General features: G+C 40.4%; 1 protein-coding gene across 2 annotated transcripts in view; it reads left to right on the top strand.

Moving 5' to 3' along the window:
• The window catches only part of SLC24A3 (solute carrier family 24 member 3), a 436240-nt gene that overhangs the window by 273733 nt on the left and 135718 nt on the right, over positions 1 to 26789 (top strand). For both annotated transcript variants that reach the window (XM_044291617.1, XM_044291618.1), the window contains exons 4-5: positions 8174 to 8248; positions 24273 to 24357. In XM_044291617.1, the coding sequence (XP_044147552.1) occupies positions 8174 to 8248; positions 24273 to 24357 (160 nt within the window). The remainder of the gene's footprint in view (positions 1 to 8173; positions 8249 to 24272; positions 24358 to 26789) is intronic.

Here is a 26789-nt window from a genome sequence, read left to right on the forward strand (position 1 = left end):
AGAGTTACCATTGAAAATGCTCCATACATATTTTTAAAGCAGTTTGTGTCCAAAAAACTGGCATACATGTTTACACTGCATTACACAGATTGTTCTACTGTTTTATGCCTTGTCCAACATGGGAGTGGCCTATCAGAAAGGGGCGTGGCTGCACGAGAAAGGGGTGTGGCTTAAAGAGCGCCATCCTCTGCAGTGTAGAAAAGCGCTAATTTATGAATAGGTGGCAGAATGGAAGAAAATGTTGGGGTTTTTCTGGTAAAAAAATATTTTTTTAACAAGCTCCTGCAGAATGGCCCCTGAAACAGAACATTTCCATAATTTCCAGCTCCACGCCACCCCCCGCTGTTTCAATCTTTCGGTCCCTGAGCTGTTTACACCTGGCAGTGCATGGACAAGGTCACAAGTACCGCTGCAGCAAATGACTGGCTTCAGCGGTGACATATTGCTTGTGGCCACATCAACACTGAAGCCAGTCATTGGCTGGAGCAGTGCATGCGACTATCCCCACAGCCAGCCACATGCACCGGAAGATGGAGACAGGGGGGCAGCACGGAGGACTGGAGAGGCATGGAGCAAGTGAGTCCCATTAAACATTATTTTTTTTTGTGGCCCCTTGAGCTAGATCAATGTGGCAATGCGGCCCTCAGACCAAAAAAGGTTGTATGCCCCTGCTATACAGAGACATCTAGTAAAAAACATTACCATGTGGCATACTTTATGTAACATGGGCACCTATGGGTCATAGATGCCACAGTGCACCAAGAATGTGTTAAACAAATGTACCAAGATTTCTGTTGCGAAGAGTGTGAAAATAGCCCAAGATATAAGCATATCTTATAACAATCCTCCTGTATGAATGAGTAGGAAACGGGCATTGGGATGTCATAGAAGAGGTCTCCGACTCAAAACCTTCCTTTTGTGAGCCACCCCCACTTATTATTTGAGTTTTCAATACTTTTGGGAAAAATTTTATCTGCACTGTGAATGGTTACTGATCAGGTGATCCACATCAACCAATTAGCCTAACTTTACATCTGCATCGGAGGCTCCTTTCATGCCTCCATCGCAGATGCTGGTCAGAACGCTGAACTAGTCCTGCATGCAGTGTTTTTTTTCAAACAGAGAGAACTCTCGAACAGAAATTGATTGGACACCATTGTAGTCAGTGGGGTCTGTTCGACACAGTTTAGTTCCGTCATGTGCCAGCTCTGGCACTTCCATTATTTTTGTTGTTCGGAGCCTATAACAGAGCAGAAGAATGGAAGTCAATTGCACTGGTGTAAACATAGCCTTACAAGCTTGCAGAACTTTTCAGCTATTGTAGACACTGGCCTACTGGCATGTGATCAGTGCCCTGGACATCCTGGAAAACCCTTACTGCACAAGTCACCTGACAGAGAGCTAAGCTGGGACTCCCCATCAGCTGCTATTGCCACCAGTAAGTTTTTTTCCTCCCACTTCCAGCAGTATACAATGAAATAAATGATCCATCCATGTATTGCGTAGATACATGCTCCATAGGAAGAATAACTCTTTATAGTGGTGCACTGCTTTGACTAATGACCATTGGTCTCTCCTCTACTACTGTCATGAGGGTGTCACAACCAGTGATGGTCCGTTCGCAGTGTTCGCCAGCAAACACATGCGGGCTGCCATCTTTAGTAAGGTAGACTCACCTGTCCGGCGATGCACAGGTAAGCCCTTACCTGTGCCTGTGCGGGGAGCCAGTCTGAAATCAAATACAGTCACCGGGAGCAGGCAGTTCTGAGAACAGCCGCCGGGGGCCTTCATCGGGCTGCTCTCTGAACTGCCTGCTCCCGGTGACTGCATTTGATTTCAGACCGGCTCCCCACACAAGCACAGGTAAGGGCTTACCTGTGGATCGCCAGACGGGTGAGTCTACCTTACTAAAGATGGCAGCCCACATGTATTCGCTGGCGAACACTGCGAACTTTGCGATCCATTTGTCCCATTTAGGAATCTGTAGCTTTTTCTTTCAGCTGTTCTCTGTCAGCCACTTCCAGCTACTATATAGTCTCCCTTTCTGCTTCTCTTGTTGCCAGATATAGACCTTCTTTTCAGATCTTCTATTCTGACCTCAGGTGGACAACTGTTGCTGTGGAGCCGTTGGAACTGGAGCTGTTGGTTCTCCGGATCACTCCTGTTGTTGTCTCCCTTTGTGGGAGTTTGTGTTGTTTGTCCTTTCCCTGTTGTTACCCTAGGTGTCAGTGGTGAGGACTAGTGCTCCCACCGCCCTACTCACTACCTAGGGATTATTTCAGGGTAAGCCAGGGACAAGGCACGTGATCGGCCTACCGTCTGGGGACATCAGGGCAGCTAGGTGCCAGTGCCAGGTGAGCTAGGGGTCACCACTCCCAAAATATCCAGGGCCCAAGCCACAGATACTTTGGCCTTGCAATGCCTATGGCAGCCCACTCTGGCAACAGCTCATCTGGCATTTGCCAAAATTGCCAGATGGGCAGTCGGCTCTGCCCACATGTACACTAATATACCTAGAAATGTGTGTGACATTTCGCTTTAAAACCAGCTACAAACAAGAGGATATCATATTAAATTCCATCCGAGCGGCTCCATTACAATCATAAAATCATTGCCACTACATTGGAAAAGATAAAGGGGGACATTTATCAATAAAGGCGTAATTTGCGCCCAAAAAAATACTAACATTACAAATCAAAAGTGGTGATTTGTTTCACCTCATATATCAAAAGGCGCACACCACTTTTAAAATGTGACTTTTTTTAAATATAAACATGATTTTTCACCTATTTCTCTTGATTTGCGTCATTTTAACGCCAATAGCACGAGAATGCAACTTTTTAAAACACCCCTGCCAGACCACGCTTGAGAAATTTTAAACATATTTGTGACTTTTTCAAGCATATTTGCAACATTTCCAATGGTAAATTGCGACTTTTGTCTCAGACTCGGGACGTTTTTGTTATTGTTTTTTTTTTTTCTGAATGTCAATTTACTGACAAAACCCTGTTGTTTGGCTCATTTCTATTAGATAATAAATACGTCCTGTTTTAATACTTACCTATCACTTGTTCCCACAACGAGTTGGTTTTCTTTTTATAAATGAGAGTTTGTGACAAAAAGTCTGATCTTTCTGACATAAATGTGACTTTTTACACAAAACACCACCACATAAGCTGGCTTAATTGTCCACAAAAAATATAGCCATTTCTGGTGATAACAGGATGATAAATGAGGCGTAATATGCGCCAATTTGATAGCTCCGCCCACTTTGACATTTATAACTAATTTCTGGCGTGATGCCTTCTTTGTGGTGAAAATTCTGGAGAAAGCAGTTGATATATTTGCCGCAAATCAAAACTCCATTCTTCTTGGCGCATTTTACGCCATAATTCTGGTGCAACATCCTAAGTAGATGTCCCCCATATAGTTTAAAGTATTGAAGAAAACGAACAAGATGGTGGTAATGCCAAGGAGCACTGCACCATTTATATCATTCAGTCGGATAGAATTGTAATAAGCTTTCCCTTTTATTATGCAGAGGCGGGATATGTTTTACCAAATAATATTTGATGATTTATAAGAACCTCAGCTTCATACGCAACCATTGAATTCACACAGTGAAGATTACATATTCTCTTTCTGTAATTAGTAATGTCCCAATACCTCATTAAATAAGATATGGACTAAGAAGTGCGGTGAAAATATACCTACCTGCTTTTTATTTTCATCAGTGTTTGCTCCTTGGCTGTTTTTTTGGCTCAGCTCCATTAGCGCAGAGCTGTGATTTGTGACTACAGGTTAGGTGCGTGAGGTAGTCTGAGACATACCCCCTGTGTCATCACCGGTTTAGGCTGCTGCTCTCTCCCTGCAGCTCTGCTTCCTCAGATTGGCTGCGGCGCATAAAATTGCTCACCAGAAAGTCAGTGCATGGAGAGCAGGGGAAGAATGATTATACTAAAGTACTACCGGTAATTACTAAGCCACCGGCGAGAAAAAAAAATGATAGCTGCACATAAGCAATATAAAACACAGCTCCATTGTAGGCATATGTACTGTATATACCCATCAATGAAGATTAAAGTTTTTTGGGGGGGATTTTACTACAGATAACATATCCTCAGGAGAGGGTAATCAGTTTCTGATCCGTGGGGGTCCGACACCTGCGACCCCTGCCAATCAGCTGTTTGAGAAGGCATTGGCCCTCATGTTCACTCCAGTGGGGCTGAGTGTGATACCAAACACAACCACTATACAATGTGTGGCGCTGTGCTTGGTGAGCACGGAGAGTGAGTGGCAGTGCCTTCTCAGGCAGCTGATCGGTAGGGGTCCCAGATGTCGGGCCGATCTGATACTAATGACCTATCCCGGAAAACCCCTTTAACACACAAGCTTGTCTCACTTGCTTAGTTTAGCAATGTACAAAGCTTGTTACACTGTTGGGGTAACAGTTTTACAACCGTAGCCTATTGATGTTGGCTCATGCTGTATATTCAAGTTTTATATCATTTCATTTTCTCAGGCAAAGCTATACTTACCGGTACCAACGTTTCTGTTGATAAAATCGAGGTATATAAGCCCCACCCCCCTGGGAATGCCACACCCCCTGGGAACGCCCCACCGCCACCCGGGAACACCCACTTATGGGCAGTGTTACATCACAAATTTGCCGAGATTGTCTCTAAAAATCAGGGATAGTCCCAGCAAATTCGGGAGAGTTGGCAACTATGCCATTTTTTTTTAAAGCCAAATTTTATTTTGACGGCCATGGCCATTCACTGCAGCATTAAATTCTTCGGTTGCTAGAAACTCTACACTTTAAAGCTATCACCCAAGACATAGCAGGGTCATTCGGACAACAGATAGAGGAAAAAATCATTTTCAGTGACAGTGGAAAACAATCTCTACTTCACAGTCTTCCCAGAAGCAAGAAGTACAGAGTTCCGAGGTGACTAGTGCATGAATGGATGCTCTGTTCCTTTCTCTCTATCAGTGGTGGGTTAGAGAGCACACAAAGGTCCCAGCAGCATACTGTACTATAAAAAGATAAAGAATATAAGGCCAAACGGCAGCACTGGCTCATCAGAGATGGCCGATTTTCATTGTGCATTCTTTCACTCTAATCATTTTCATGACACCTAAGGACACAAGAACATAAAACAGTTCCCAGCACATGCGGAATTTATCCTCTTCATGCTCACAATGCCGAGGGAAAAGAGTATAAATCTTTCGTATTTTCTGGAGATTCTGAACACAATGGTCTCGGAGTATAAAGACTGTTGGGAAGCTTTCATGCATGGACAATTGGTTGTTTTCACTGCAAAAACTTATCAAGAAAAAGCTTTTTTCTTTTTTTGTTACGCTTTGTCAGTGTTACTAAAGTGAACTCAAAGTGGACTTCCTGGTAATAAACTAATAATTAATTTTTATCAATTGCCCGCAGCATGCACCATAAAACAGAAGAGTCATACATACCTTCTCCATACCAACCTGGTCCTTCACACCGCCACTATTGTCTGCATCTTCCGGTCCCCAAGCTGGGCATGATCACATACACTGCTCCGCCCAAAGCCTGGCTTCAGTGGTGGCATGCTTTTTGTGGCCACATCTGACCATACCTATGGCCAGCCAAAGGCCGGAAGATGGAGACAGCAGGGGCAGCAAGGAAGACCAAAGAGGCATGGAGCAAGTAAGAATGAATCCTCTGTTTCAGGGTGAATAAATATATGAAAAACTACACTCCCTAGCTAAGGAGTGCTAGAATTCATATGGACCCACAGCAAAATAAGATGGGAAACCCAGCCATCTATTGTCAGGTAATCAAAACAGCAGCATCAATAGCAATAAATAAAAGTACTGTATGCATAATAGCACAACATGCCATAAAACCCACAGTGTAGTGCTAGATAGCAAAAAGTCACCAACTTGTTATTCCCCACAAAAAGGTACAATGTTTTTTCATCGGATTGCCCCCACCCCAACCTCAAGTGCTATGGTTGGTATGGTTATAGTTACACCCCTGCTTAGTGTCTCTCCTTCCATCTTATGCTGCCCTCAGTATGGATAAGAAGACATGACAGACATGACAAAGGGAAGCTGCCACTAGAAAACCCACAATGAATTTTAGGGTTAGATCAGCTTAATGTAATGATGCCTTTTACTTAACGACAAAGGACATTGAATCCATATGCAAATGAGCAGTTAAGTGCACTGAGGGTGGGTCCAAGCCACTCTGTGCACCCTTCCTTCTCCTGCTTCCTCTACCAGCCCCCCCCCCCCCCCCCCCCTCTTCTGCTTGACAGGGCTAGGCAAGGTGACTATGCAGAAACCTATCCCTGTCAATTAAGAAAGAGAGGAAGGGGCTAACGGAAGAATCAGGAGGAGCAAGAGTGCACAGAGTGGCTTGGGTCTGCTCTCAGTGCACTTCAAGTGATTGGGTGATTAATACTGATGTGGTCAGACTCAGCTGTTTGATTAGGCTACATCGCTAATCAAGTGATGTCACGTTCATTGGCCACATGGCCTAGGCACAGCTCTGTCCCATTCAAGTGAATGGGGATGAGCTGCGATACCACACACACCCGCTATCCAATTGATGTGCCTAGTAAGCTGGGTAGAGGCTGCGGCACTTACCGAAGAGCTGCTGTCTCTTCAAACAGCTGATTACCAGGGGGTGCTGGGTGTCGGACTCCCAGTGATCAGATATTGATGACCTATCCTGAGGATAAGTCATCAGCAGTGTTGAGCGAATCTAAGTCCCCGATTTAATTTTATTTTTTTGGGCAGTATTTCAGGATAAATTCAATTTGCCACTAAGCAGAATTTCCTCGTGTTTTGTGGTAGCGAATCAATTTAACCTGAAATATTGCAAACAAAAATCATACTTATCTGCTCCATTTGCTTGTGACGGCCCAGCATCTCGGGCTGTGCAAGATTTTGCACCACATCTTCAAGCAAAATGCCAGCATCCGGCCCGTCGCAAGCAAATGGAGCAGGTAAGTATGATTTTTTTAAAAATAATTCATTGCTATCAGATGCTGCTCATTTGCATATGGATTAAAAATCCTTTTTCTCCAGAAGGAAGCAGCAGATCTCAAAGTGAACGGTATCATTACATTCATCTGAACTGGTCCTACAAGACATTGCGCTTGGTATAACAGTGAATTTCCTTGTGGCAGGCTCCCGTTAAGCATGGCAGCTATATTTTAAGAAGACCCAGTAGAGGATATTGAGAAAAAGGTCTTAGGTATACATGTAAATGTGAAAAAAGAACAAAACATTTTTTATATCTTACTTCTGAGACATGACCAATTGAGTTTACAGGCCCGGATTCTGATGATTTCCTGTTATGCTTTCTGTCATGGTCATTGTGTGGTTCCAGTTCACCAGAAACATTGATGAGTCTGTATACACAATTGGCCCTATGTAAAGCTACATTCACAATTCTGCAGATATAAGGCTGCATTTCAGCTGCACAAGATCCCATGATCCGGCGGTGAATGGCAGCATCCAACAATGCCGCATCTGGAATCTGCCATATCTGCTTACGAGAGTTGTGAGTGTAGCCTAAGCTAGATAGACAAGTAGATGCTGTATTAGGTGAGGTTCTCCGAGATTGTAAAAAATTTGGCTAGAGGGAGGGAATGTCATAAAATAGCAAAAGAACCAATACTCACTTGTTAAATTCTCTTACTACTTTGGTAGTCTCCACTGGTCTTTTGTTCAGTAGCGTTATTCCCATCTCTTTCTGTTTCTGGCAATTTTGGCTAGACAGAATAACATTTTTGTCAGACAGAATAACATGGTAGACTGTTCTAATTCTGTCAAAAATACCAGAGAGGGGTGGAAAACCGACCAAACGGAGTCCAAAGAGGAATCCAACGGACTCCATTTAACCCATCAAAGTCAATGTACCCGTCATGGTATACGTCTAAACACCATTTTCAAGGAAAGTGCTCCGGAGAGCTTAAATGCAGGCTTACTGTGTTAGTAAAATCAAGCTATCTACAGAACAACCTACAGTAATTGTTTATAAAGTGACGATAAATCCCTTCTCTCTAACCAATAAATTCTGTATGACATGAATTGTGTAAGTATTGACAGATTTAGGCTATGTATTAACATGTCTACTATGTCTGAATTTATATCTGTTTTTATTTTATTATTCCCACAGGCGATGTACATGTTTTATGCTCTTGCAATTGTCTGTGATGACTTCTTTGTCCCTTCGTTGGAGAAAATTTGTGAAGTAAGTATGAATTGTTACTTACTGGAGATTGAATCATAAAGAAAATAGTCTCTTTATTCCGTCTGAAAGCTACTTAGATGTATGGGCCAGTAATGTATGGTCAGGGGTGCACCACCAATGAGGCGGGGTGAGAAGGTTGCCTCAGGCAGCACCAGGTAGGGGCAAGAGGGGGACAACAGAAGGGGGATTATCTGTTTCTGCAGTATAGTGTTGGGAAGCACAGTGGGCACAGTATGTGGCGCTGTATTACCCTGTAGGTTTTGTAGCTCTGTATGTAATGTTTTCCAAGTATGTCTTTAACAGTAGGGCTCTATAGTTTTCATAGTTCCCATGCACCACAATGGAAACTACTGAAAAATGGGGCGCTGACGCACTCTGCTGTTTCCCAATCGGCTGATGGTCAGGGCTGTGATTAATGTCGCCTTAGTAATGGTGAGATGAGACAACTCCTATAAGCACCATGTGAAACAAAATACATAGCAAATGACTCACGTTGAAATTTCTAATTTAGTACTGATTCTTGGTCTTATTTTTTTTTTCTACACTATGAACCTTTTAACTTTTAGTTCTATTTTTTACATTATCACCAAAAAGTCACACAAAAAATAATAGTTTAAAACTGGCCTTCATTTTATAAAAGACAACTAGGATTTATGTTCTGATGAGGCTGAAACTTCTTGTTTAATGGTGCCTAATTGAAAGGCATGTTCTACTTCAGCAGGCCAGCAAGCAATAGGTTTTAGGACAAGGTAGTTGAAAGATTCTTGGGTGGACTTCCTACAGAGCTATCTACAGTATGTTTCAAATAGTCTCTTAGTTATATTAAACCAGTTTTTTTTTATTATTAAACCAGTGTTGTCATGTGTCTGTTTTGATGCATATACTGTACAACACTTGCCTATTCTGCCAGTTTGTCTCCCAGCATATCAGATAGGTGTCCCGTCTAGTCAGGAGTCTGTTGAGCTGGATCAGTCAGTCACAGAGATCAGAGTTGTAGAAGACGTGTTCTGTTAGTGATGCTTGTCAGTGTACCTTTGCAAGAAAAAGTTAAGTGAACCTTTTGGAAGTAGAGTACCTGGATTTCTGCATAATAAAATGTCTAATTGTTATCTAAGTCACAATGATAGAAACAATCTAACTAAACCGTCGACAGTGTAAGTTAGTGGAGGACACTGATGGACAAAATGACAAATTAGATAATATTGAGTGACCACCTGTAATCAGACAGAAATTTGTGTAATGAGTGGTCAAATTTAAAACTTAACATTTAATCAGAGAATATTAGAAAATAGGTCCCATGATAATGAATAACAACATATAAATACGGAGCAGCGCGGCGGTTTATCACACAGGATCTAATGGTGCACAGAATCAAGTCATGCAACTAAGTGATGCTCGGCGGCACCAGAAATTATAACCAGGTGGTCCTACCGCTTCGATGAGGCGCTCCAGAGACAACAATTGACTAGCCGGTGTTGATAGATGGGCACACCGTTGCTAGCGACAACTGTACAACGCAGGGTAGTCTGTAGTGCTGGCTGGCCCTAGTGATGCCCTAGAGCCCTACAATGGCCTATGTGACCGGATGGCGGTGACCGCCACCAGTCACCTACAGGAACCTCACCCTGGAATTAGTGCGCCCTAATTAGCCCTTGCTTACCTGGACCAGGTAAGCAAGGGCTAATTAGGGCGCACTAATTCCAGGGTGAGGTTCCTGTAGGTGACTGGTGGCGGTCACCGCCATCCGGACACATAGGCCATTGTAGGGCTCTAGGGCATCACTAGGGCCAGCCAGCACTACAGACTACCCTGCGTTGTACAGTTGTCGCTAGCAACGGTGTGCCCATCTATCAACACCGGCTAGTCAATTGTTGTCTCTGGAGCGCCTCATCGAAGCGGTAGGACCACCTGGTTATAATTTTTGGTGCCGCCGAGCATCACTTAGTTGCATGACTTGATTCTGTGCACCATTAGATCCTGTGTGATAAACCGCCGCGCTGCTCCGTATTTATATGTTGTTATTCATTATCATGGGACCTATTTTCTAATATTCTCTGATTAAATGTTAAGAGGACACTGATGGACATAAATGGTCACTTTACCCTGCATCAGAGGCCAACTTGAGACCACAGCGTCGGGCTGCAGGTATGAGACAAGGCTAATAAACAAAAGCATATTAAACCCTCAAACATCATAGATTAATAACAGCTATTCACTAGCTGCCTTTATGAGCTGTACTCAGCACATATGCAGCAATAAACATATAGTGGTCAATCCCTTTATGGAGATGAGATGACTATGAAATAAAGGCACACAAAGCATAGTTACTGACACGCCTGTTTAAGAAAGATTGGCCAGTGTGAACCAGTCTCTAAGAACTACATCAGAAGATGTGTTATAGAGACACATATAGCTGGAAAAGGCTACAATAACATTGTTAAACACCTGGGTGTTCACTACGCCACAGTTAGCGAAATGATCTAAATACAGAAAATTCAGAACTGCTACTCTTCCTACGAATGGACATCCTGTTAAGATCATTTCAAGAGCGCAAAGGGGAATCCTGGAAGAGGCGCTGGGTGAAGCAACAAGACAATGACCCAAAGAAAACAAGTAAATTAACTAAATGGTTGAAAAGGAAGAAAATTTTTGTTTAGGAAGGGCCAAGTCAGAGTCCTAACATTTACCTATCAAAAGGCTGTGACTTGACCTGAAGATGGCTGTGCATGCAAAGCATTCCAAAAATATTGATGAACTGAAATATATTTCTAAGGAGGAATAATCCTAAATTGTCAACCCTGATTGTTATGGTGGTACAGTATTCTGTTGTCATTGTTATGGAGGGCAGTAGCTATCAGCACGTTTCCTAGGTGTTGGTTGCAAGAGGAGGCATCAACAAACCACTTTTCCTGGGCCAGGGTATTTATATAAAGGCAGTGAACTGAATCTCGGCGTTGGGTGAAGGAGAGCTTAGCTATGGCTCTCATTGTTATAGAGGCCATTGGCCAACACTGTTGTCAGGGAAATTTGTTGTCAGTGTTTTGGTGGGCTTTGGCTATCACTGTTATGGAGGCTTGTGGACATGACAGTTATAGATGTCTGTTACTGTTACTACTATGGAGGGCCGTGAAGATCTGTTACTTTTGAAGACCACTCTCAAAGCAGGAGATAATGATCTAAGGCGCAGATTGTCTGCCAACATCAGACAACAATGCCAAGAGGCCATGGAGTGGTCATCTTGTATCTAGCATCCTCTCAGGTTGGGTGTTAGATCTGTAAAAAGGTGTATCTAAAATAATGAATATTCTGATTGTTGGAGAATTCTTGCCTTTGCCAGTTGTTAGATATGTGTTGGTTTTGTCCACTACTTGTTAGTAAAAAAGTAAATAAAGTAAAACTAAAATATATATTTTTTTAAATACTTTGGAAGTGATGGTGCATTATAATGTACTGTATTAAAGCATTATGCTTACATGCCTTCCTATTTTGACATAGAAGTGTCTCTAGGGTAATGTGGTTACTTATGTATTGTACTTTCTTTCATGGATGTTATTGTTGCAATGTTATGCTGTAAATAAACTTGACTTGAAAAACGAAGTAATGCCAGAGAAGTGTCTTAGCCCTGCAGATTGCTTTGCCCAGATGTTGTGCAGCACAGCCTCAGACATTTTCAAGTCAGATAACTGTTAAAGGGGTTCTCTGTTTTTTTTTTTTTACAAAACCCGTACTTGCTTCTGCCCTGTGGAAAAAAAGATAGTTTGGTTAATGCTTAGGCTACTTTTACATCATGGATCTGCAAAAACTGATCCGTTACAATAATACAACCGCATGCATCCGTCATGAACGGATCCGTTTGTATTATCGTTAACATAGCCAAGATGGATCCGTCATGAACTCCATTGAAAGTCAATGGGAGACGGATCAGTTTTCTATTGTGCTAGATTGTGTCAGAGAAAACTGATCCATCCCCATTGACTTACATTGTGTGCCAGGACGGATCCATTTGGCTCAGTTTCGTCAAGTAGACAGCAAACCGCACTACAGGCAATGTTTTGGTGTCCGCCTCCAGAGCGGAATGGAGACTGATCGGAGGCAAACTGATGCATTCTGAGCGGATCATTTTCCATTCAGAATGCTTTAGAGCAAAACTGATCAGTTTTGGACCGCTTGTAAGAGCCCTGAACGGAACTCACAAACGGAAAGCCAAAAGGCTAGTGTGAAAGTAGCCTTACCCGGTATTGTAAAAAGCCTGGAGAATCCAGTCAGACCATTCTAGTACATTGAACTGTTATTATACATGTATATTGAATTCTAAACAGTAAAAGTATAGCGTGCCTAATGTGGTTATTGAACCTTGTTATTCTTTAGTTCTGTGCTTTCAAGAGCTTAAAGGGGTTCTCCGGGACCAAACGTTTTAAAAAAAAAAACACGTTTACTCACAATGTACATCTAAGTTAAGGCCTCTATACATTTTCAGCTATTTTTGCCACTTCTATGTGGCTCCAACAGTCCCCCACTCATTGTTTATATATCTGTTTATCTTTACCTGACTTCCGGCTGCACTGCCCTGTGGGTCCTGGGGCAGCGCAGCATCAGGTGGTTACAGCTGTCTCTCTGCTCCGCTGTAACTCCACCCCCTCATTAATATTCACCTCAATTCATTTTGAAGCTCACCGGACTGGAGGGGCGGGGCTTAACGGGATGTCGGCCAGCCGCTGTAACTCCGCCCCCTCATCAATATTCACCTCGATTAATTTGCTGCCAGTGACGTCACCGGGCTCCCTGAGCAGCGGAAGAGGAAGCTTTGCTTGCCTGCAAGGGACCCGGTACGTCACTGAGGAGAAGAAACCAGTAACTTCCGGCCATGAATTTCAAAGATGAAAACGGGGCTGCATAAATCTGTGCCAAAGGTACTACCTGCTTGTATGTAATATGTATGCCACACTTGTACTATTAGAGTAATGTCCCCAATCCCGGACAACCCCTTTAAAGGGACACATCCATAAAAACAAATTGCTGCAAATTAACAACCTATATATGATACTTTATTGAATTTATTCATATGAAAATGGGTGGATGGTGTTCTGGATATTAGTTTTGTCACTCCATGTATACTAGTTCCTGTACAGAGTCTTTAATTTCCTCTCGGTCTGGACTTTTTGAACAGACAGTCTCATTTAACATTCTTTGTCAGACCACAGAAGGGTGACATCTCCCCGTACCAACATAGGTATACAATTGGACAGCACTCCAAAATTGAAGGTGAAATAATCAGTGATTTTTATTCAGCCGCACATAATGGTGCGCAATAAATTCAAACAATGTTTCGGGCTATATGTAGCCCTTCATCAGGCTAATGAACAAAGATATAACAAGAAATCACAATTCACTAAATGCTTAATTTTGATAAAATACATAGTTGTGTCAAATTCGGGTATACATAATTATATATGATCCATATCCTTGCAGAAAAATGAATTTCATGATTTAAAGGTTCATAGTTTTGCAATACATGATCCAAAAATTTCATATGGCAAATACAATTCATGCAACGGTATAATATATGGAGTATATTAGGTAATGTGAGGTATATAAGGGTTAAAGTACCCCATACGGTAGAACCACATATATATAGCAGGAAAAGCAGGCTTAATAAGTAAATAACAGTAGATTATGAATAAATAAATAAAAAATAAAAAAAGTGGCAGTGATAAAGTGAGACCCTGAGGGGTATAACGGACATGGCAAGCGCCATCTTAAATAGTGTTGATAGGCGGGGCAGATGGGTGCGAGCACAAGAGCAGAAGCGCAATGAATAAAGGCTCCGGAATGTTGTCGGGGCTGGTAGGTGCGACTGCCATGCGTATTAGGTTGCCATCTTGGATTAGGGCAGGAGCTGAATTTCACATAGGACGCCTGCAGGGCTACCACGCCTGTTAAAATGTCAGGTCTCTGTGCTGTAAAAAAATTAGACAAAGATAAATCATTTCAGAACTTTTTCCACCTTTAATGTGACCTATAAACTGTACCACTCAATTGAAAAACAAACTGAAATCTTTTAGTTGGAGGGAAGAAAAGAAAAAAAATAATAATAATGCCTTATAACTGGGGATGTAGCTGTGTTCAGAATTAAGCAATCACATTCCAATTCAAGTTAAATAGGAGTCAGCATACACCTGCCATCATTTAAAGTGCTTCTGATTAGCCCCAAATAAAGTTCAGCTGCTCTAATTGGTCTTTCCTGAAATTTTCTTAGTCGCATCCCACAGCAAAAGTCATGGTCCACAGAGAGCTTCCAAAGCATCAGAGGGATCTCATTGTTAAAAGGTATCAGTCAGGAGAAGGGTACAAAAGAATTTCCAAGGCATTAGATATACCATGGAACACAGTGAAGACATCATCAAGTGGAGAAAATATGGCACAACAGTGACATTACCAAGAACTGGATGTCTCTCCTAAATTGATGAAAAGACGAGAAGAAAACTGGTCTAGGAGGCTACCAAGAGGCCTACAGCAACATTAAAGGAGCTGCAGGAATATCTGGCAAGTACTGGCTGTGTGGTACATGTGACAACAATCTCCCGTATTCTTCATATGTCTGGGCTATGGGGTAGAGTGGCAAGACGAAAGCCTTTTCTTACAAAGAAAAACATCCAAGCCAGGATACATTTTGCAAAAACACATCTCAAGTCTCCTGAAAGCATGTGGGAAAAGGTGTTATGGTCTGATGAAACCAAGGTTCAACTTTTTGGCCATAATTCCAAAAGATATGTTTGGCGCAAAAACAACACTGCACATCACCAAAAGAAGACCATACCCACAGTGAAGCATGGTGGTGGCAGCATCATGCTTTGCGGCTGTTTTTCTTCAGATGGAACTGAGGCCTTAGTTAAGCTAGAGGGAATTATGAACAGTTCCAAATACCAGTCAATATTTGCACAAAACCTTCAGGCTTCTGCTAGAAAGCTGAACATGAAGAGGAACTTCATCTTTCAGCATGACAACGACCCAAAGCATACATCCAAATCAACAAAGGAATGGCTTCACCAGAAGAATGGCCCATTTTTGGAATGGCCCAGCCAGAGCCCAGACCCGAATCTGATTGAAAATCTGTAGGGTGATCTGAAGAGGGCTGTGCATAGGAGATGCCCTCGCAATCTGACAGATTTTGAGTGTTTTTGCAAAGAAGAGTGGGCAAATCTTGCCAAGTCAAAATGTGCCATGCTGATAGACTCATACCCCAAAAGACTGATTGCTGTAATAAAATCAAAAGGTGCTTCAACAAAGTATTAATTTGCACACTTATGCAACCATATTATTTTATTTTTATATTTTTTCTTCCCTCTACCTAAAAGATTTCAGTTTGTTTTTCAATTAAGTTGTACAGTTTATAGGTCACATACAGGTGGAAAAAGTTCTGAAATGATTTATCTTTGTTTCATTTTTTTACAGCACAGAAACCTTTTTATAGCCACTGTAGCTATGTGTAAATGCATGGTTGGCAGTGTTAACAAACAGCCTGTTTAAAAAGACACTGCACTGTCAGATTTGTTATGCTTCTTAACTCCTTAAGGACAGAGCGATTTTCAGTTTTTGTGTTTTAGTTTTTCACTCCCTGCCTTCTCAGAGCCATAACTTTTTTATTTTTCCATTCACATAGTTTTTTGTCGGCTAGGTTGCACTTTTTAATTGTACAATTTAATATTGCATACAATGTAGTAGCAATCTGGAAAACAATTCCAAATGGGGTGGAATGGGAAAAAACGCAATTCCACCATAATTTTCTAGGTTTCATTTATACAGTGTTACGTATGCTGTAAAACTGACCTGTGCCCTTAAATCTCTGGGTCAGTGTGATTACAGTAATACCACATTTGCATAGTTTTGTTTATGTTTTAATACTTAAAAAATACTTTAATTTTGCTTTTAATCACCATTTTCTGACCCCCCCCATAATTTTTTTATATTTACATCTATGGAGCTGTATGTGAGTGCTCTGTTGTTGAGGGGCACTTTTCAGTGCTACCACTTTAGGGTGTGTATGACTTTTTTATTCATTGGGTGGAGGTAAAGCAGCGGCATTCACTATATGGCATAAATACATTTATATTATAATAGTTCGGACATTTTGATATGTGTTGGTGCAAGTGATCTTTATTGTTTATTTTTTTTTTATTATAGGGATAGAAGGATGATTAAAATTTTATATTTCTTTTATAGTTTTTAAAAAAATGTTGTTTACTTTTTGTGAACTCTTTTAACCCCTTAGGGACACAGCCTTATTTTATCTTACGGACCAGGCAATTTTTTGCAAATCTGACCAGTGTCACTTTAAGCGCTTTGACTTATCCAGGCCATTCTGAGATTTTTTTTCCGACACATATTGTACTTCATGACACTGGTAAAATTTGCAAATTTCAAAGTTTCAGTTTCTCTACTTCTGTAATACATAGTAATACCCCCAAAAATTGTGATGACTTTACATTCCCCATATGTCTACTTCATGTTTGAATTATTTTGGGAATTATATTTTATTTTTTGGGGATGTTACAAGGCTTAGAAGTTTAGAAGCAAATCTTGAAATTTTCAGAAATTTACAAAAACCCAATTTTTAGGGACCGCTACAGGTCTGAAGTCACTTTGCGCGGCTTACATAACAAAAACCACCCCATTCTAAAAACTACACCCCTCAAGGTATTCAAAACTGATTTTACAAACTTCGTTAAGCCTTTAGGTGTTGCACAAGAGTTATTGGCAAATGGGGATGAAATTTGAGAATTTAATTTTTTTGCCTAATTTTCCATTTTAACCTATTTTTTCCACTAACAAAGCAAGGGTTAACAGCCAAACAAGACTGTATCTTTATTGCCCTGACTCTGCCATTTACAGAAACCCCATATGTGGACGTAAACTACTGTACGGCCACGCAGCGGGGCGTAGAGTGAAAGGTGCGCCGTTTGGTTTTTGGAAGGTAGATTTTGCTGGACTGGTTTATTTACACCATGTCCCATTTGAAGCCCCCCTGATACACTCCTAGAGTAGAAACTCCATAAAAGTGACCCCATCTAAGAAACTACACCCCTCAAGGTATTCAAAACTGATTTTACAAACTTTGTTAACCCTTTAGGTGTTGCACAAGATTTGATGGAAAATAGAGATACAATTTCGAAATTTCACTTTTTTGGCAGATTTTCCATTTTAATATTTTTTTCCAGTTACAAAGCAAGGGTTAACAGCCAAGCAAAACTCATTATTTATGGCCCTGATTCTGTAGTTTACAGAAACACCCCATATGTGGTAGTAAACTGCTGTATGGGCACACAGCAGGGCGCAGAAGGAAAGGAATGCCATACGGTTTTTGGAAGGCAGATTTTGCTGGACTGTTTTTTTTGACACCATGTCCCCCCCCCCCCCCCAGAGTAGAAACTCCCAAAAAAGCAACCCCATTTTAGAAACTATGGGATAGGGTGGCAGTTTTGTTGGTACTATTTTAGGGTACATATGATTTTTGGTTGCTCTATATTACACTTTTTGTGCGGCAAGGTAACCAGAAATAGCTTTTTTGGCACCGTTTTTTTTTTTTGTTATTTACAACATTCATCTGACAGGTTAGATCATGTGTTAATTTTATAGAGCAGGTTGTCACGGATGCGGTGATACCTAATACGTATACAATTTTTTTCATTTATGTAAGTTTTACACAATGATTTCATTTTTAAAACAAAAAATATGTTTTTGTGTCTCCGTAGTCTAAGAGTCAAAGTTTTTTCAGTTTTTGGGTGATTATCTTAAGTAGGGTCTAATTTTTTGCGGGATGAGATGCTGGTTTGAATGGCACTATTTTGGGGTGCATATAACTTTTTGATCGCTTGCTATTACACTTTTTGTGACATAAGATGACAAAAAAATGGCTTTTTTTACACCGTTTTTATTTTTATTTTTTTACGGTGGTCATCTGAGGGGTTAGGTCATGTGATATTTTTATAGAGCCAGTCGATATGGACGCGGCGATACCCAATATGTATACTTTTTTATTTATGTAAGTTTTACACAATGATTTCATTTTTGAAACAAAAAAAATCATGTTTTAGTGTTTCCATAGTCTAAGAGCCATAGTTTTTTCAGTTTTTGGGCGATTATCTTGGGTAGGGTATGATTTTTGCGGGATAAGATGACAGTTTGATTGTTACAATTTTGGCGTACATGCGACTTTTTTGATCACTTTTTTATTACCTTTTTTGGGAAGTAAGGTGGGCAAAATTTCAATTTCATCATAGTTTTTTATTTTTTATTTTTATGGCGTTCACCGTTCGGGTAAAGTAACATGACCGTTTTATAGATCAGGTCATTACGGATGCGGCGATACCAAACATGTGTAGGGAATTTTTTTTTTTTTCATTTTTAATCAGTGATAAATGTGTTTTTTGATTTGCACTTTTTTTTTTTTACTTTTTTTTACCCAGACCCAGTTGGTTCTTGAAGATCCAGTGGGTCTGATGTCTGTATAATACAGTACAGTACACTATATAGTGTTTTGTACTGTATTTTACTTACACTTTGTCTGAACAGATCTATGCCTTTAGCACCTGAGAAGGCGCCCTGTTGCCATGGGAACCTTCCCCGTCTGCTCAGTTGTGGCCACAACTGCGCAGACAGGGAAGGGTAAGGAGGGGGGGCACGTACAGACCGCGGTATGGAAAGAATTAAACGGCTGACATTGCATCACAGATGTCAGCCGTTTATACCAGGGTGTCAGCAATATGCTGACACCCTGGTATACCCACTGGCCACCAACGATTATTCAAGGGGAGGCGGGCGGGATCGCGACGCCCGCCCCGCACCCCGCGCATTTAGCCGAGGTGCCTGCTCAATGATTTGAGCAGGCACTTTGTTCCGATCACCGCCGGCCGAGCGGCAGTGATCGGAACAACACATGACGTACCGGTATGTCATGTGTCCTTAAGTACCAGGACAACATGACGTACAGGTACGTCATGTGTCCTAAGGTACGTCATGTGTCCCCTTAAAGACCTGCGCCGTACATGTATCCGCGGCAGGGGTCCGGCAATCACTGATAGCCGGACCCCTGCTGCATGCGCCAGAATCGGTGAAATCACCAATGCCAACGCATTAACCCTTGATATGCTGCGGTCAGCGCTGACCGCGGCACGTCCGATGTGTGGAGGGAGGGAGAGAGCAGCCATTGGGTCCCCGTGCTGCTGTGATGGGGACCCAATGGCAGGGAAGGCAGCCCGATGCCTTTCACAGGCATCGTGGCTGTCTTCTGTGACAGCCTGTGAGATCTAGCCCCCTGGATCTCACAGGCAAGCAGGCTGTAAGTGTATTACAGTCTGTAATACACTTATAGCCAATGCATCACAATACAGAAGTATTGTGATGCATTGTAAAGAGCATCAGACCCCCAAAAGTTGAAGTCCCAGAGAGGAAAAAAAATGAAAGTGAAAAAAAAGTTAAAAAAATAAAGTTTTACAAAAAAAAGCATCCTTTTCCCAAAATAAAGTAAAAAAAATTTGTAAAAAATAGGGAAAAAAAGAAGAGAAGACATATTAGGTATCGCGTCCATATCGACCGGCTCTATAAAAATATCATATGACCGAACCCTTCAAATGAACACCGTCAAAAAAATACAATAAAAACTGTGCTAAAAAAACACCTCATCCCACAAAAAATGATACTCTACCTAAGACAATCGCCCAAAAAATAAAAATAAACTATGGCGAAACACTAAAACATGATTTTTCTTTTGTTTCAAAAATGATATTATTGTGTAAAACTTAAATAAATAAAAAAAAACACGATGTCAAAAGCCATTTTTTGTCACCTTACATCACAAAAAGTTTAATAGCAAGCGATCAAAAAGTCATATGCAACCCAAAATAGTGCCAATAAAACCATCATCTCATCCCACAAAAATGATACTCTACCTAAGACAGTCGCCCAAAACATAAAAAAAAACTTTGGCTCTAAGAATATGGAGACAATAAAACATCATTTTTGGGGGTTTAAAAAATGCCTTTTTTGTGTAAAACTTAAGTAAATAAAAAAAAGTATACATATTAGGTATCGCCGCGTCCATAAGAACCTGCTGTATAAAAATATCACATGACCTAACCCCTCAGGGGAACACCGTAAAAAATAAAAAATTAAAACGGTGTTAAAAAAGCCATGTTTTGTCACCTTACATCACAAAAAGTGTAATAGCAAGCAATCAAAAAGTCATATGCACCCCAAAATAGTGCCAATCAAACTGTCATCTCATCCCGCAAAAATGATACCATACCTAAGACAATCAGCCAAAAAATAAAAAAAAATATGGCTCTCAGACTATGGAGACACTAAAATATTTTTTTTTTGTTTCAAAAATTATATTATTGTGTAAAACTTTAATGAATAAAAATAAGTAGACATATTAGGCATCGCCGCCTCTGTAAGAACCTGCTGTATAAAAATATCACATGACCTAACTTCTCAGGTGAACAATAAGCAATTTTTTGTCACCTAACATCACAAAAAGTGTAATACCAAGCGATCAAAAAGTCATACACACCCCATAATAGTACCAATGAAACCATTATCTCATACAGAAAAAAATGAGCCCCTACATAAGACAGTCGCCCAAAACATAAAGAAAACGACGGCTTTCAGAATGTGGAGACACTAAAAAAAAAATTTTTTCAAAAATGCTTTATTATGTAAAACTGAAACAAACATATTTGGTATTGTCGCTGCCGTAACAACCTGCTCTATAAACATACCACATGATCTTACCTGTCAGATAAATGTTGTAAATAACAAAAAATAAAAACAGTGCCAAAACAGCTATTTTATGTTACCTTGAGTCACAAAAAGTGTAATATAGAGCAACCAAAAATCATATGTATCCTAAAATAGTACCAACAAAACTGCCACCTTATCCTGTAGTTTCCAAAATGAGGTCACTTTTTTGGAGTTTCTACTCTAGGGGTGCATCAGGGTGGCTTCAAATGGGACATGGTGTCAAAAAACCATTCCAGCAAAATCTGCCTTCCAAAAGCCATATGGCGTTCCTTTTCTTCTGCGCCCTGCCCCATGCCCATACAGCAGTTCGCGATCACAAATGGGGTGTTTCTGTAAACTACAGAATCAGGGCATCAAATATTGACTGGAAAAAATTGATTAAAATGGAAAATCTGCCCAAAAAGTGAAATTCTGAAACTTCATCTCCATTTTCCATTAATTCTTGTGGAACACCTAAAGGGTTAACAAAGTTTGTAAAATCAGTTTTGAATTCCTTTAGGGGTTTAGTTTATAAAATGGGGTCATTTTTGGGTGATTTCTATTATGTAAGCTTCACAAATTGACTTCAAATCTGAACAGGTCTTTAAAAAGTGGGTTTTGGAAATTTTCAGAAAAATTTCAAGATTTGCTTCTAAACTTCTAAGCCTTCTAACGTCCCCAAAAAATAAAATGGCATTCACAAAATGATCCAAACATGAAGTAGACATATGGGGAATGTAAAATAATAACAATTTTTGCAGGTATTACTATCTATTATAAAAGTAAAGAAATTGAGATTTGGAAATTTGCTAATTTTTCAAAATTTTGGATAAATTCGGTACGTTTTCATAAATAAAAATGATTTTTTTTTACTCAATTTTACCAATGTCATGAAGTACAATATGTCAGAATTACCTGGATAAGTAACAGTGTTTTAAAGTTATCACCACATAAAGTGACACATGTCAGATTTGCAACAAATGGCCTGGTCCTTAAGGTGAAATATGGCAGGGTCCTTAAGGGATTAAGTCAAGTCCCTCAGGGACCTGAACATGTAATTTAATACAGAAGGGTATGGGAAATTTAATATATTTCTATGGAGCACTGCACCTGCCTCCATGGGAATATACTTAAAATAGGCAGCCTATCACCACTAATGAACAGCTTCTCCGATCTCAGCACAGATGCCTCATCCTCCTCAGATGCTGTGATCAGAATTGACATTAGTTGTGTAAAACTCCACTCTGGAGCAAGCACCATCTTTAAATTGCTGACATCTTCCGTGTATGTATGGCAGATATTGTGAAGGGGTTAAAACTAAAAAACATGTTTTTCAGAAAATATTGCGCAGTTTGGCACATTCTGCAGCAAAAATGTAGTGAAGCAAATAAAAGTGCTTGTTGTACACTTATTAATTGTAGAAACTGTAGTTTTTTGGAAAAAAAAAGAGCTATTAGACAACCTCTATTGCCAAAATGTACCCCACTGGTGAAATATGCTTATTTGCAGCAGATTTTAGGGGGTAAAATTCCCATTTGCATAGTGTCCCATGCAACTATGATGCTGAAAACACCATCAGCCAGTAGATTTACTTTTTATATTAATTGGACCGCTAGCTGGCTCCTGCGCATGGAGAAAAATGAGTACCATATCTTTAAAAATGATGTGCAATACAGTAGAGTTTGCATGTATTTGAAGAGATCAAGCCCAATCAACATAACTAAATACATCTTCACAATCTGTAACACTGTCCTTGTAAAGGTCCTATTACACCTAAAGATATTCAGACCAATTATTGTGAATAAGCATTCATGGGATCGCTCGTTCCCTATAATTGGCCCAAATAATCGTGCTGCCAATCAGCCAATGAACAATAAAATGCTTGTTTGTCAGGTGATAGGCATCTTTCATCAGGATGAAAGATGCACGATTATCAGCAGCACATCTCCCTTTGTAATCAGGAATATGCAGCTGATAATCAATAGAACTGATCTGAACTTTGCATTGACCGGTGTAATATGCTGGTGCAAACAAGTGCTGGTTGGGCAGTGTAATAGCCCTTAAACTGTCTTGTGTGTGTCTCTCTTGTGTGTTATGTCTGTGACAGACACATCCTATCACATCAGTGGCTGAGCTGAGAATAGCGTCTCTGCTTGTGACGTTAGTGCCTTAAACACTAGTCAATATCATCCCTCCTGACTAGCTGTGAGGCTGACAACAAGGAATTATGGGCAAGCCCGCTGGCCAGCGCCCTGCCCAGGATCAATTGATCCACCATATTCATCTTCCCTGCCCTACATCCCTCACTACTGTACTGGATTTATGTAAAAGTGAGCCCAAATTGAATTGCCAAAACTGCAGCTTCGTTTGGAAGATTTGTTTAAAATGTATTTGCTCCTCTCCAGTTACCTTTTAGTTAAGAGATTTAATGATATGTGTTAATGATATAACTGCTACAGAAGGACAATATTTTATATTTCATCTTCAATTATATCAGTGCTATTTCAATAGTACAGACAAAGAAAATAAAAATAAATAAGAAACGGCTAAAGACATCTAAAAAAAAAAAAAAAATGGCATGAATATGGAGGTTCTAAAAATACTCCTGCCATTAAGTACTTATAATCGTTAGTTATTCGCTATGATTTGCCATCAGTATGCAACTGTTGGACTCCCCCTTTGGCTGTTACTTTGGCTATTACTAGACTTGATGATACCCTCATCATTATAAATTGTGTTTGCAGTGCGGTGCCTTCCAGTTTAGCCCCTTTGTGCTCTTGATTGTTATGGAACTCAACGTTCAGACTGGATGGCTTCATTAATGGCATTTCTTATCAATATACCAGCAATGTTTCACCTTAAGCTACAGATAGGTGTCTAACCAAATGTCTATGGTAATGGTTGTGTAAAGAAATGTTCAACTAAATTTACATGTATTACCAGGCATGGGATTCTCCAGATCCAGTTGTTAACATTACAGTGGCAGCTGGAGATGGGTGCTTCTATTCCATAGTTTAGCTCATTAGTTTTTTTTAAAGTTGGGTGGTATGTGTGTGTAATGTATATATGGTGTATTTGTGTATGTGTGTTGCATATATATGGTGCATGCATATGTAAACATGTGTCGTGAGGCCGTGTGTCAACCATTGAGTAGGGAACCTGTTGTTAAAAATTTGAATCCCACCCCTGTGTATTATTTTATACTATTGTGTTCCTGTTTAATGTCATGTCTCTCTTCTCTCTACAGAGATTGCAGCTCAGTGAAGATGTGGCCGGGGCTACATTTATGGCCGCTGGGAGCTCAGCTCCAGAATTGTTTACATCTGTGATAGGTATGTGCTTGTCTACAAACCTAAAGAGTTTCTTCAAGACTGGTTCCCTTTTGAAAATTGCCAGGCAGGGTGCAGGGGTTTAAAAAAAAGATGTGACTCACCTGTAACCCAACACCGTGCTGTGTACATACATGTTACTGCTGTTGGCCAATTAATGGCCTCAACTGTGGCAGCAGTCATGTGCCATGCCTGTACGAATCATCACTGAGGCCATTGATTGGCTGGCAGTGGTGGCTTCTATGTAGACAGCACATAGAACTTGTGGTCCAGCGGGAACTAGAAGTTTAGGAGAAGGGAGCTTGACGTTGGAACTGGAGAACTGGTGGCTAGGCAAGTCTTTTTGTCTTGTTATTTCTGAACCCTGCCTGGCAATTTCAAAAGGAGTTCTTGTTCTCAGAGGTTGTCCCTTTTTTTTATGTAATTAGACAAAAAAAATGACCTGGCCTGGGGTTCCCCAGGTCACAACAGCAGCATGATTTGTCAATTTTACCGTGCATTCCAATCTTATTGAGGCTTGTTCACATCACATCAGAGTCTTCTTCCAACATCAGAGCCTTCTCCTAACCTTTAACTTTGACCAAAGACTCCAATGTTTGGCACTGTTCAGACATATAGTGGCTTATGTCACCTACAGGATCCTACTGTAAAATTAGTATATTTTTACCATCTGCCGCTATGGAATAATGTAGTCTACTGTGCATTTCAATATTGTAAAAAAGGTATGTCAACACAAGCAGGCAGATGACAAAAGAACACTCTTTTGGCATACATCGGGACTATGAGGCTCTATGGATACTTTTGGTGTCTGAAGGTTTCCCACTACAATGTGTGAACATAGCCTTATAGATGCTTTTTGTAAAGCAGAATATAACATCATTGAATACATTACCGCCTGAACACCAAGATTTATGTGTTAGGCCTAGTACCAGGGATTCTTCAGGAGTAGCATCATTGTTTAAGCGTTCCCTACAGTTAGGAATCTCTAGCTTAGAAGGATCAAGCGGAAACAGTGGTATATCTAATTCATGTCAAGGTAACTTACTTAACCACCTCAGCTCCCCTTAATGACCAGACCACTTTTTACAATTCTGCACTACACTACTTTCACGGTTTATTGCTCGGTCATACAACTTACCACCCAAATGAATTTTACCTCCTTTTCTTCTCACTAATAGATCTTTCATTTGGTGGTATTTCATTGCTGCTGACATTTTTACTTTTTTTGTTATTAATCGAAATTTACTACCTTTTTTGCAAAAAAATGACATTTTTCACTTTCAGTTGTAAATTTTTTCAAATAAAACTAAATTTTTCTCTAAATTTATTGTTCTAAATGTCTTTGATAAAAAAAAAAAGCAATAAGTGGATATTTATTGGTTTGCGCAAAAGTTATAGCGTTTACAAACTATGGTACAAAAATGTGAATTTCTGCATTTTGAAGCAGCTCTGACTTTCTGAGCACCTGTCATGTTTCCTGAGGTTCTACAATGCCCAGACAGTAGAAACACCCCACAAATGACCCCATTCGGAAAGTAGACACCCTAAGGTATTCGCTGATGGGCATAGTGAGTTCATATAAGTTTTTATTTTTTGTCACAAGTTAGCAGAAAATGCAGATTTTTTTTTTTCTTACAAAGTCTCATATTCCACTAACTTGTGACAAAAAATAAAAACTTCCATGAACTCACTATGCCCATCACAAAATACCTTGGGGTGTCTTCTTTCCAAAATGGGGTCACTTGTGGGGTATTTATACTGCCCTGGCATTTTAGGGGCCCTAATGCATGAGAAGTAGTTTGAAATCCAAATGTGTCAAAAATGCCCTGTGAAATCCTAAAGGTGCTCTTTAGAATTTGGGCCCCTTTGCCCACCTAGGCTGCAAAAAAGTGTCACAGATGTGGTATCGCCGTACTCAGAAGAAGTAGGGCAATGTGTTTTGGGGTGTATTTTTACATATACCCATGCTGGGTGAGAGAAATAACTTTTCCCATTTTTTTATACAAAGTTGTCATTTTAGAGAGATATTTCTCTCACCCAGCATGGGTATATGTAAAAAGACACCCCAAAACACATTGCCCAACTTCTCCTGAGTACGGCGATACCACATGTGTGGCACTTTTTTGCAGCCTAGGTGGGCAAAGGAGCCCAAATTCCAATGAGTACCTTTTAGGAGGGCATTTTTAGGCATTTGGATTCCAGACTTCTTCTCACGCTTTAGGGCCCCTAAAATGCCAGTGCAGTATAAATACCCCACATGTGACCCCATTTTGGAAAGAAGACACCCCAAGGTATTCCGTGAGGGGCATGGCGAGTTCCTAGAATATATTTTTTTGGCACAAGTTAGCGGAAAATGATTTTGTAAGAGAAAAAAATAAATAAAAAATTTCTGCTAACTTGTGCCCAAAAAAAATTAATTCTAGGAACTCGCCATG

This window comes from Bufo gargarizans, chromosome 4, assembly GCF_014858855.1.
Source record: "Bufo gargarizans isolate SCDJY-AF-19 chromosome 4, ASM1485885v1, whole genome shotgun sequence".
Classification (NCBI taxonomy): domain Eukaryota; kingdom Metazoa; phylum Chordata; class Amphibia; order Anura; family Bufonidae; genus Bufo; species Bufo gargarizans.